Source organism: Camarhynchus parvulus, chromosome 2 (genome assembly GCF_901933205.1).
Source record: "Camarhynchus parvulus chromosome 2, STF_HiC, whole genome shotgun sequence".
Classification (NCBI taxonomy): Eukaryota; Metazoa; Chordata; class Aves; order Passeriformes; family Thraupidae; genus Camarhynchus; species Camarhynchus parvulus.
This window is the reverse complement of record NC_044572.1, coordinates 57,335,031-57,347,588: the sequence shown is the minus strand read 5'-3', so window position 1 is coordinate 57,347,588 and position 12,558 is coordinate 57,335,031. Positions and strand designations below refer to the sequence as shown.

At 42.3% G+C, this 12,558-nt stretch overlaps 1 protein-coding gene across 1 annotated transcript in view; it reads left to right on the top strand.

Annotated features, from left to right (window-relative positions):
- The window catches only part of ITGA9 (integrin subunit alpha 9), a 246,282-nt gene that overhangs the window by 5,312 nt on the left and 228,412 nt on the right, over positions 1-12,558 (top strand). The window contains exons 2-3 of the mRNA XM_030971864.1: positions 3,452-3,579; positions 4,822-4,928. Coding sequence (XP_030827724.1) covers positions 3,452-3,579; positions 4,822-4,928 — 235 coding nt within the window. The remainder of the gene's footprint in view (positions 1-3,451; positions 3,580-4,821; positions 4,929-12,558) is intronic.

The following is a 12,558-nucleotide window of genomic DNA, read 5'->3' as shown; positions in this document are numbered from 1 at the left end:
TTCTCAATACAGATGAAAATGTTTGTCATTGATCATGTGAGTATGAGTGCACGAAGAGAAAGTTAAGTGTCCTTTCTGCTCCCTATTTTGGTTTAAACCCCAATACTTTTTTCACAGAGCCAGTGGGATGAGGCTGTTGCTCAGATTTCTGTACCCCTCAAGGAAAATGGCTGAAATGGCTCCAAACTCCCCTCTTCCTGTTCTTGGTTCTCTACCTTTCTCCATAGAAAGTAACCTCTTTCTCTTGATGAGGTTTCCCCTTCAAGGTATCTTCATGCAGCTACTCACTAATATTCTAGGGGCTTCCCATAGAATAGTATGGCTGTGAGAACCTGCACCCATCAATAATCTCTGCAGACAGTATTACTCGCATAGTAAGCCTTTTGACAGAAGGCTGGAGAACTGCTGGGACCTCCTTGCTGACTGCCCAAGTAGTCATATAGTAGCATTGGAAATCTGTACTGCAAAAATCAGTCATTTTGAACAAATGCTGGTTAAAGTATTTGGAATATATTGGAAAGTTGTACTTCTTCTATTTATGTCTTCTGTGTTCATGCCAGGCAAGACTCCACAGCACTGAAATAAGAGAAGACTTTATTAGACTCTAAGACTTTATTTTGAAATGTATTTATGATTTGATATAGTAGCAGAGAAAAAACACTTCCTCTGATTGCAATGCTGTTTCATAAACATTGCACAAGATTTCAAAGGTGATTTAAATATGTAGAGGAGATACAAACAAGTGGGTTTTTTTGCTCCAGGAGTCCCAAAGCATTTAGATGGAAATGAGTTGTCTATCCAGGTCTGCTGAAAAGTCTCATGATAGTTAAATGGGTGACTTCCTTACAACACTTAAGGCATTACATACAGAAGCTAGTGAAAGAGTAAGCAAGTCTTTTTGTTGACAAAAGGAATATTCCAGTCTCGAATCTTTGAATAAAATTAAAGTAATTATTATGTAACCAATACCGACCAAAAACCATGTGAACAAACAGAAAGCCTCCTGTTTCCCATCTTAGGGCATAAGTGAGTATGGATCATGCTAGATGAAGCAGTGGTTCTGCAAAGGCTTCGACTGCTGGGTTTTAGGTGCAAGAGTGAGAGAATGAGACAAAATCGTAAGATGACGTAGTATGTGCTGGGTGTGAAATACCAAATTTGAATGCATGGACATTCAAGACAATCCAAAATAAATTTACCATTGGCACACATCACTGGCTGCTTCTTTCTGCTCAGTCCACATGAAGAAATGGCTTTGTACGTTTTCTTTTTGAAAGGTGTAATTGCTCAAGACAGCAGTATTATCTGTACCAATAGTCTACTCAAATTGCTAATTATCAATTTTTCCCATTCATCTTTTTAAAGAGAGATGAAAATGCTGTGTAATTTAGGCTCCATTGTCTCTATCTTTCATGTTGCAACCCAAGGTATCTTGTGCACTAGTTACCAAATCATATTTATTTTTCTTAGGTTAGAACAGAACCTGTTTTAAACTGGAGTTCGCGGTGACCTGGGTTATCTTACTGTTATAACAGGTCATAGAAATGTGGTGTTTCTTTTTGCACTTTGAACCTGTAACTCTTTAAGATCATGTTAGATCTCATGACTTTCAATAAGTGAATGTTATGCATTCATTGCCTGTGTAAATGAAATGACTGGCATTTGATTTAATATCTGCTGCCTGCCTATTCGGATTTCCATTTAGAGCTATTTTTCAAGCTCCTTTGCACTTGCTCCGCAAGTGTGCAGCCTTTGTAGTTTTTAGCAATTTAAGTATTTTGGACATTAATTCTTCTCACTTATGAAAGCATGATATGTGTAACAGAGTGCAAGAGTGCAATTCCATTAGAATTCTTCAAATGAAACAGTTTAGCCTATAAAATCTCAGAGAAAATGGTCACTTAACACAGGTGTTTGTCATATTTTTGTAAATGTATCAAGTTTTTTTTTACCACAGGACGGTTTTGTTGCATCCAAGATCCAAAGCAGTGTGTCAGGAGTGGAGGTAGGCTCCTGTTGTATATAGATGAGGCTCTGATGCAGGAGAAGCTCTTTTGCATGACTCAGGTTGGCCCTGGACAAGTGTGCACCTTGTGCCTTGGGTCTCCTTGTATGTACTGGGATGGTGATGATGAGTGGTGGAACTTAAGGTTGGAGGGTGAGGGAAAAGTTGTTAAGAACAGGGAAAACATCAATTTGGGGTTGGTGCTGGGCTGTCCATCTGAGAGAGTTGTGTATGCAGGCTGACTTTGCACCAATAGCTCTTTAGTAGCTAAACCAAGAGCAGTGTCTCCTCGGTTAGCTGCTGCTGCTGCTGCCTCCCAGGTAGCAGCCTGGGTCTGCACAGGGGACTTCTGGAGCCCTAGCCCTTTAGAGATGGTCACCCTTAGTTCCAGCCCTGGGCTTAACTTTAGTGAGGATTTTTTTACGTTCAGGAGATCTGTTATGCAAGACAGTACAAGAGAATTGCAGAACTGTTACTTAGCTACTTGGTGCTCCCCACTGCTCTCCTTGGACCTGCCCTCCTCCTGCTTAACCTCCTTCTTCCTCCTCACCTGCCCAGGTCTGGGGTCACAAGTGCTTGAGAAAAATTGTCCTTTTAATGAGGAGACAGTGAAATACTTGTGCATCAATACTTGTGCTTCCCCTGTAATCCTCCTCAAAAAGCATCCCTTAGGGCATAAGATAGAAGCCTGGTTGTTAAAGAGTTTAACTAGATCCTAGCACAAGTGATTAAAAAGTGCTGACCATCTTTCTTTCAAGGGTAACCCTATGGTCAGAGCAGGACATTGGTGCTTCCCAGAAACACTAGATCTCATGTGGGGTCCAGGTAAAGTCTTCACAGCTTTAATGATAAATGTTGGTTGATAGCAATGTATTGTGGAAGAGATATGCTTGTATTGTTGGTTTGATTTCTTGCTGTTGTTTATTCAAGATGTAATTATATAAAATTTTCTGAGAATGGGGTGCCTCCACTTTCTAAACAAGCTTACAAATCTTGTGCTGCCTGGTAAGACTGCAGCCAGCAGGAGGTTCAGATTTTATCTGCTGTGTGTGTATCAGTTCTGGATTGGTGTAGCTAAAACTGAGGAAAAATGGATGCAGATGCTGTTGTGCTCTTAATGCTATCCTAAAAGCTTTTGGAAGGTGTGTGGTGAGGGTGTGTCACTTTAAATGTGGTACAATTGGTACAATGTGGTAATGGAAATTTTATTTGTTAAAAATATTTGAGCGTTCACTATGGAGAAGCACAGTAGTGTGAAGAAGCACAGCACTGCCTTTATTGTGTGTGGTGTTTTCAGTTCATGAAGCAGTGTCATTGTTTTACAAGGTTGCTGAGAAAGGTGTTTTTGCTAGTGAAGCTCTAGCAATGTGAACCTTGGTGGTGTTTGTGGATTTTTTTCCTTTCTTCCTGAAATTAATCACTTGTTGCTTTGTTTCTGGTTTCCAGGGTCTTGGTTGGTGCTCCCAAGGCAGAATCTAAATACAGCACCTCTGTTCAGTCCCCAGGAGCAGTGTTTAAATGTCGAGTTCATACCAACCCTGACAGAAGATGCACAGAACTGGATATGGGGAGAGGTGGGTAGTTATGGTGTTGGGACAGTAGGAGGCAACCAAAAAAATCCAGACTACATGGCCAGCAGTCCTTCTTCCAACTTCAAATTAGCCCCAAAATATTGAGAGGCATCCATCAGCCTTTCCTGATGGATTTTGAACACTATTAGCAAAAGTGTTGTATTCTCTTCCGTGTTACAAAATATGATCCCACTGGCGCTGGTGTCCTCTCAATGACCTTGCTTGCTCTTTCCAGCGAGTAACCAGGTAAATGTGGATTTTCCCCTGCTAAATCTGAGCTTCTGTCTTTTTTTCACCTGCTTCAGTGTGGCTTTTCAGCATGTTGGTGACTATGTACATGTTTTGGAATGCTGCTGTTTTGTATTGCCTGCTCCAGGCAGTGCTGAAGTCAGAGTGCATGAGGTGACCCCAGGCAATGCTGTGATGGGCTCATGATATGTGATGTATTGGTAATGTGGTGATCTATGGGTTCCCTCATAATACAGCAAATAATTTCTTGTGTTTACTTTTTGTACTAAAGTGGTCTCAGTGAGACCGCTTGTATGCCATTGCATGGGATCAGGGTTGACTTCAGTTGCTCTGATGAACTGTCTGAGGCAGGGGAAGGTGGAGGCCTAAAGTAAAATTATGATCTAAAACTTCCTGCTGGATAATGATGGTAAAGAATGAAGCATTTTAATATTTTGGTTTTCTTGGTGACATGTTGCTTTTTCTGCCTTTACACGATAAGGCATTGTTCATCTTGTACTTACACTAAGTAGAATTTCTGTTTATGAAGTTTACATGCGTTAAGACAGCGTTTTGGCTAAGTGGTTTGTCCTCTACCAGATTGTAAATTGTCATGGATTCATGAGTGCTGCCTGACAGGACTATAGATCTCAGCCTCACTTTTTTTTAAGTGCCCCTGATCTCATTTTCAAGATTGCATTCAGGAGGCAATCTGATACCTCTCCCACTGACTTAATGGTTTGATGGTTCATTTAAGTAGAGCTGTGAACATAGTGTGGTAGCTGCTGGCTGTTAGGGACAGGGTCTGTCGTCAGCTGTTTATGTGTATGGTGCCACTTAGGAGTGAGAACATTGCCTCAGCTAATGCATTCAAGAACTAATAAATAATCAGGATGCAGGGGGAAAGAAAAGTATTGTCAAATGTTTGATGGGAAATCTCTTTTTTTGTTGGGATTATTTGGTAGGTATTTAAAACTCATGTTCCTTGCCTTGCTGTCTTTCCCTTTTTTTCTGTAGGCAATTCTCGGGGCATGCTCTGTGGAAAGACTTGTAAGGAAGACAGAGATGATGAATGGATGGGTGTGAGCCTAGCTAGACAGCCAAAGGCTGGTGGAAGTGTGCTGGTAAGTCCATACTATTCTTTGATCTCATTAAAATGTAGCTGCTGCCTGACTAAGCACATCAGGATTGTGTTGGCAGTGACTGACGGAGTCCAGGCAGCAGATTCTGTAGTCCCTTTCTTCAAGCAGAGGTGAATCCCAGCCAGAGGACATGATTTATAGAGGGAGGATTCCAAGCCATCACACCTGACTTGTGTCAGCCAAGGACTTCCTCCTAAATCTGAGGATTTATATATTTGAACTGAATAAATACAATTTGTCTGGGAGGTATTCTACTAATTTGTTCTTTTTGTAGTTTTCCTGTGTTTATGTAGGAAATATGAAAGCATACATTTTCCTTGAGCATATGAATTGCGTCTGAAAACTTTCAAGGAAAAATGTAAATTGCTCTTTGTGGCCATATTTTTCATTCATCTATATTAATTTCCTATTGAGAAAGTAGAAGAGTTGCAGATAGAGGTGTCTTAACTGTGTGTGGATTGATTAACTGTTTTCAGTGCGATCACTATGCACATAGACAGGACAAGGAGAGCAGATGTGATCCTTAGGATGTGCAATATTTCTTTGCGAAACTTTTCCTGTGATATTGTAAAGAGTCCTGGGCAAAATCCTTTCTAGAATGCATGGGTATTTTACATTATGATTTTACATTTATTGCCTGTACATACATCCATGGTTGGGTTCTGGCTGTACCTGAGTGAGTGTGTGTGCAGGGAAGTTAACAGAAATAAAAAGAATTTTGCAGCAAAGTGTTATGCATATTATATGTGGCAGGCAAATATCAAGGTTGTATCAGGGTAACCTTGACAGCAGTCTAATTCTAAACAGCACTGTTTGTGAATAGGAAACTTTCAGTTGGCCCCATCTTTCCAATGATATAGAGGACTGCCCTTGTATGGAACATCAAACTGTCAAGAAGCTGCTAGTGAGAAAGATCTTGTGCAGTGATTACTGTACCAATCACCTGTAAAAGGCAAGAGGACAAACCTGCTTCCCTCAAAGACTTTTTTTAAAATATGTGCTTAGGGTACAGGTGCTTATGCTCCAAATCCTTGTGCACCAGCTTCCCTGTGGGTGAACAGGTAGGTTTGATACCTTTCTGTCACAGTATTGTGATATTTTTTTGCCTCATTTCTCTTGGTATATACCTTGTAAGTGTGATAGGGGCTACCTTTACTTTTCTTAGATGTTTTAAACATGTTCAGGACTAAAGGAGGAAGAGAGAAAGAGGGGCATAAATAAAATACACTGTAAATGTATACAACAGAGGATAAAATTCATTCAAGGCATTCATGCTAGTGTATGCAATTCATATTTTCAGGGTATATCCTGTGCTGTATGTGCTCACTTCTGTGTGACAACTGAGGAGTAACTTGCATTTATCAGGATAACACTACCTTGAGAGACTTCCTTTTCATTGTCCAGTTGTCAGGCTGACATTCATCCTAACTAATTTTTGGAAGGTTGTTAATACATTTTTTTAGGCAGCTCTTAATTTCTTGTCCAAACTATATTTTAAGAATAGCGGATTTTTTGTATTTTGGTTCAAAGGGAAACAGGTTGCAGCTGATGCTTAGGGGTCATCTCCCTAGAGAGAAGCAGTAACTGAAGGGAATGCTGGTGGGGCAAAAAGCCAAGCAACTGCCAAGGTGGGTGCTACCTGGCTGAATGGAGGCTGCAAGGGTGAGAGACATGGGTGGTCTTGCATTAGTCTGAGGGGGTAGAAATTTCACACATAAAGCAGGTTAAAATTGAAATGTAGGTAAAGTAAAATACACAGCTGGTAGTATGCTTATTTCAGTGCAGGTTAGGGTGGTAAAATGTCTCCACAAGTGACACTGATTTTAAAAAAATCGTGATCCAGGGCTCTGACAAGATTATGCTGCCCCTCACTACGTAGACCATGTCCAGATACCGGAGAATATTTAATGATATAATTCTCATGATTATTTATCACCAAAGTCTTAAACTACTAATTATACATCTGTGCACATCTGTGTGTAAACAGAGCCTGAAATGAATGCATATAGATTCCTTTGTGGAAGGAAATTACCTGGATGTTTCAGGTCATTGTTGCTCTCTGTTTTGAGAACTTTTTACTGAAAAAGATTTGTGATTTTTCCACAGATGGTTTTCCATACATGTGCTCTTCTAATTTTAAGGACTAGCATTTCTTTAAAATGTAGCTTTTCTTTGAGGCCCATTTGAAAAACTGTTTTTCTGAGAAGATGTGTCTGAATATGTGTTCACAGCTGTATTTGCCAATTTTTTTTTTTTTTAATTGCTGGATAACATGAGTGTGTTTCTTTAGTTAGGAATGTGTAGAGTTTGTATTGTCAGACATTGCAGCTATATTTACTGCATCCCTTCCAGGAATTCCTTTAAGTCAGAGTAATATCTTTCTGGTCAGTAGCCCTGGGTGGATTGTTGGTTTTTTTTTTCCATAAACAAATGTAATTGCCTGTGTGAAATATTCATGCTCTTGGCATCCTGTGTTAGATTAACTAGTCACACAGTTTAATTGTGGGTTGCATAAAGAAGTTGATGCTTTTGCTTTGTAGCTGCTTAGTGGCCTAAATTTTTTTCTTATCAGCCTTCCCCATTTGCCTGATAAGAGTACCAGCTACGATGGCAACAGGGCAGTAGGGAAGGTGAGGAGCATGCCAGAGGGCTTTAGTTGGTGTTTGGTAAAAGGTAGATTGTGTTTGAGCCCATATTGTGCCAGGATGTTACTAAACCAGAATTTGGTGTTTCTGTGATGGATTAAATAGTAAAGCATCAAACAGCGAGGTTATAAACAAACGTAGGATTAAGATTGAATGAGAAAGTTTCTTGTCCTTGGATACACTATCAGTCAGTCTGCATTAATCTCAGTACTGCAATAATACATCTGAGATTGCCCGCTCTTTCCAAACTGAAACAGCAAAATTCCTCCTTTTACTTCTGTTGGGAGAGGAACCAGGGGTGTTGCATTGTGACTGGGAGATAAGCCACATCCTTCAGTCTTGCTCTTCCTAAATACCTGCCACTTCTGTCATTCTCTTGCTCTTCCTGTGGAGCAAAGCTGGTGGCTGCAACAATATGCAAAAGAGCCAAGTGTCAGCAGTTCTGAAATGGCGTATTCATGATATTGCAGTACTGCAGTGTCGGCCATCAATAGATGCCTCATCTTGCTTTGCTCAGAAGCATTTTATTTTGCTTCAAGGGTTTGCATAATTTCTCCCCTGTTCTGTGGTAGAGCTGGAACCTGTACCCCAGCAGCAGCTGCTGAGTACCAAAGTATGCTGATGATTTCCTTATTGCACTGGGACTTACCTACAACTTGCATCTAAAAACAGGGTGCAGAGGTTGTCAGGTGTTTGCAATTGCCTCAAATTCAGGTGACTCGCTTCTGTTCCAAAGACCTCTTCAGACATGTGCTGTTGCTGCCAGAAAAGGAAGCATGTAGCCACATCAGCTTGCCTTGGCAACGTTGAATGATACAGTGACAGTTGTTGTAATCAACTCTAAATGCTTTTGAGAAGACAGAAAAAACCAAAATTAGATGTGTTGTGGTAGGGAGACAAATGTGCTGGTTGTCTGGCTACAGAGAAATGAAACTAAGGAAGATGGAGTTGAATGTCTATGGGTAAGAATTAAGGGGAAGGCCAACAAGGCTGACACCCTACTGGGAGTCTGTTATCGTCCACCCAACCAGGAAGAAGAGGTAGATGACTTTTTCTATAAGCAGCTAGATAATGTTTCAAGATCATCAGCCCTTGTTCTTGTGGGTGACTTCAACCTACCAGACATCTACTGGGAACTTAATACAGCAGTAAAGAGGCAGTCCAGGAGATTCTTAGAATGTATGGAGGACAACTTTTTGTTGCAGCTGGTGGGTGAACCCACCAGGGGAGGGACTATGTTAGATCTGCTGTTTGCAAATAGAGATGGGCTGGTGGGAGATGTGGTGGTTGGAGGTCACTTGGGGCAGAGTGATCATGAAACAATAGAGTTCTCAATGTTTGGTGAAGTCAGGAGGAGCACCAGTAAGACTCTTGCATTAGACTTCTGGAGGACAGATTTTGGCCTGTTTAGGAGACTTATTCAGAGAGTCCCTTGGGAAGCAGCCCTTAAAAACAAAGGAGTTCATGAAAGCTGGGCATGCCTCAAAACAGAGATCTTGAGGGCACAGGAAAAGACTGTCCCTGTGTGCTGAAAGATCAGTCAACGGGGTAAATGTCCAGCCTGGCTGGGGCAAGGAGGTTTTGGAGGAACTTAGGAATAAAAAGAGGATGTATCAGCATTGGAAGGAGCGTCAGGTCTCTAAGGAAGTATTCAAGAAGGCTGCTAGAGTATGCGGAAAAAAAATTAGGGAGGCCAAAGCCCAGTTTGAATTTAGAATGGCAGCTTCTGTAAAGGATAATAAAAAATGTTTTTACAAATACATTAATGCTAGAAGGAAGGGTAAGACCAGCCTTTGTTCTTTATTGGACAAGGGAGGGAACTTAGTATCTGGAGATGAGGAGAAGGCAGAAGTGCTTAATGCCTACTTTACCTCAGTTTTTAGTGGGAAGATGACGTGCCCTCAAGACACCTGCCCACCTGGGCTGGTAGATGGTGTCAGGGAGCAGAATGGTCCCCCCATAATCCGAGAGGAGGCACTCAAAGAACTACTGAAACGCTTGGATGTTCATAAATCTATGGGACCAGACGAGATCCACCCCAGGGTAATGAGAGAGCTGGCAAATGAGCTTGCGAATGTCTCCATCATTTGCCAACAGTCCTGGTTCACTGGTGAGGTTCTGGATGACTGGAAGCTGGCCAATGTGATATCCATTCACAAAAAGGGTGCAAAGGAAGATCCTGGTAATTATAGACCAGTCAGCCTGACCTCAGTACCTGGCAAAATAATGGAACAGTTTACATTAAGTGCCATCACAAAGAATTTGCAGGATGGACAGGGTATCAGACCCAGTCAGCATGGGTTTAGGAGGGGTAGGTCATGTTTAACCAACCTGATCACCTTTTATGACCAGGTAACCCACCTAGTGGATGCAGGAAAGGTTGTAGATGTTGTTTATTTGAATTTCAGCAAGGCCTTTGACACTGTCTCCCACAGCATACTCCTAGACAAGCTGGCAGCCCGTGGCTTGGACAGGAGCACTCTTTGCTGGGTTAGGAACTGGCTGCATGGCCGGGCCCAGAGAGTGGTGGTGAATGGTGCTGCATCCAGCTGGCGGTCAGTCACCAGTGGTGTCCCTCAGGGTTCTGTGCTGGGGCCAGTTCTGTTTAATATTTTTATCGATGACATGGATGAGGGTTTAGAGTCTTTCATTAGCAAATTTGCAGATGACACTAAGCTGGGAGCGTGTGTTGATCTATTAGGGAGACAGAGGGCTTTGCAGAGGGACTTGGAATGGTTGGATGGATGGGCAGAAACCAATGGGGTGAAGTTCAGTAAGTCCAAGTGCCAACTATTGTGCCAGGGGGCCACAATAACCCCCTGCAACGTTATAGGCTGGGGATGGTGTGGCTGGACAGTGCTCAGGTGGAAAGGGACCTGGGGGTGCTGGTTGACAGCCAGCTGAACATGAGCCAGCAGTGTGCCCAGGTGGCCAAGAAGGCCAATGGCATCCTGGCTAGTATCAGGAATAGTGGGGCCAGCAGGAGCAGGGAGGTCATCCTTCCCCTATACTCGGCACTGGTGAGGCCACACCTTGAGTATTGCGTCCAATTCTGGGCCCCTCAGTTTAGGAGGGATGTTGAGATGCTTGAGCGGGTCCAAAGAAGAGCAATGACGCTGGTGAGGGGCTTGGAACACAAGCCGTAGGAAGAGCGACTGAGGGAGCTGGGGTGGTTCAGCCTGGAGAAAAGGAGACTCAGAGGTGACTTTATCACTCTCTTCAACTTCCTGAAGGGTGGCTCTGGTGAGCTGGGCGTCGGTCTCTTTCTCCGGGCAACAACAGACAGAACAAGAGGACACAGTCTCAAGCTGTGCCAAGGGAGATACAGGCTAGAACTAAGGAGAGATTTTTCACAGAAAGAGTGGTCAAATTCTGGAATCATCTTCCCAGGGAGGTAGTGGAGTCACCATCCCTTGATATGTTTACAAAAAGACTGGATCTGGCACTTGGTGCCATGATCTAGTTGAGGTGTTAGAAGATGGGTTGGACTCGATGATCTTAAAGGTCTCTTCCAACCTAGAAATTCTGTGATTCTGTGAGAAATGAGTTTTGAGGAGGAAGAGGAGCTGCTGGACTCCTGTCCCTTGTAAAAATGTCAAATTCTGTAGCAGTGGTACAAGGAAGTCTGGGGAAGCACTAACTCAGGTAACCAAGGAAAGTTCATGCCTTGAAGGTTTGCAGACTAAGGCAGTCAGTGGTGAGCCATAGTGTGCCTGAATACGCATCGTGATGAAGGTACAGAAAAGTGGTCATTAACTCAAGACTTAACAGATTGGTTTAAGTGTGTCCAGAATTGCTAGACTGAGCCCATAGCTTCTAGTTGATTTTGAACATACTTCTTACCCAGCAGCAGCTTTTTCTCTCCTTATATTGTTTTATATTTCTTGGCTTCTGCACCTCAGTCCTGAGCAGAGCCACATGCTTGTGATGAAATGCTGCTGTTCCCCCTGACTCCATTATTTGTACTGTTCTAAGAGAGATTAATTAGTAGGTTAATTTATGTGAGTGTCTTGCAGTTTCTGAAATATAAAATATCAAGGAATTTATAATACCACAATCCTTTATATTTCCAAAATTTTAAAAAATACTCTTGGCCTGTTTCCATTTGAGTTTATGTCCAGAGTTGGGATTGTCGATTCTGTTGCTGTAATGGTATGTGTATTTAATGGCATTGTCTTTGCAACGGTTGTGCCTGTGTATATTTGTGCTCACAGATCCATCAGGAGAGAAGCTATTTCCTGGTTTGCTGAAAATGAGTGTTTCACGTGTTGGTTATCTGTTGCTGTTGAATTTTTAATCAGTAGTGCGTGGGGATGGAAATCATAACTGAGCCTCCTCAAAGTGTATCCAGGAGTCTCCAAAGGCTGCTCCTTATTGTACTTCTCACATGCATTTGGCTGTAGAGCTGAGTCCCCTCAGAAGGATTCTTTGCATCACAGATGGCAGCCTGCAGTGTACAGTGTGGTGCAAAACTTTCTGCAGCCCCCAGAGCCCCTCACAGTCCCTAGTGATAGCCATATGTGGAAATATGTGCCTCTCTTTGGGCACAGGAAATTAGGAAAACAGTAAATATCAAATGTAACACTGCTAACAGTAGAGCAGGTTTTGCACAACTGGTTTTGCTCTTTGAGAGTAGTATTACCTATTTATATCTTTCTGGACATAAGTATATTGAAATCTGTTGGTGGTTGGATTGAATTTTGAGCTTCTCAGTGGCCGATACACTTCCCATGTCCTTTAGTGGAGAGGTGACACAGCTGTGTCTGCTTTATGAGTGGATATAATTTTTAACAATGTTGAGATGCTCCTATGGGCAGCTCTGAGTTGCTGAAGCAGAAAAGTGGGGTAGCGCACAGAAATGGAAGACAGAGGGTATCTCATCTGGGGAGGATGGAGTCAAATATGGGATTTGTGAAGGGGGTTGATGCAAAATGTCCAGGAAAAGATGAAGGCATGTGGAGGAGATG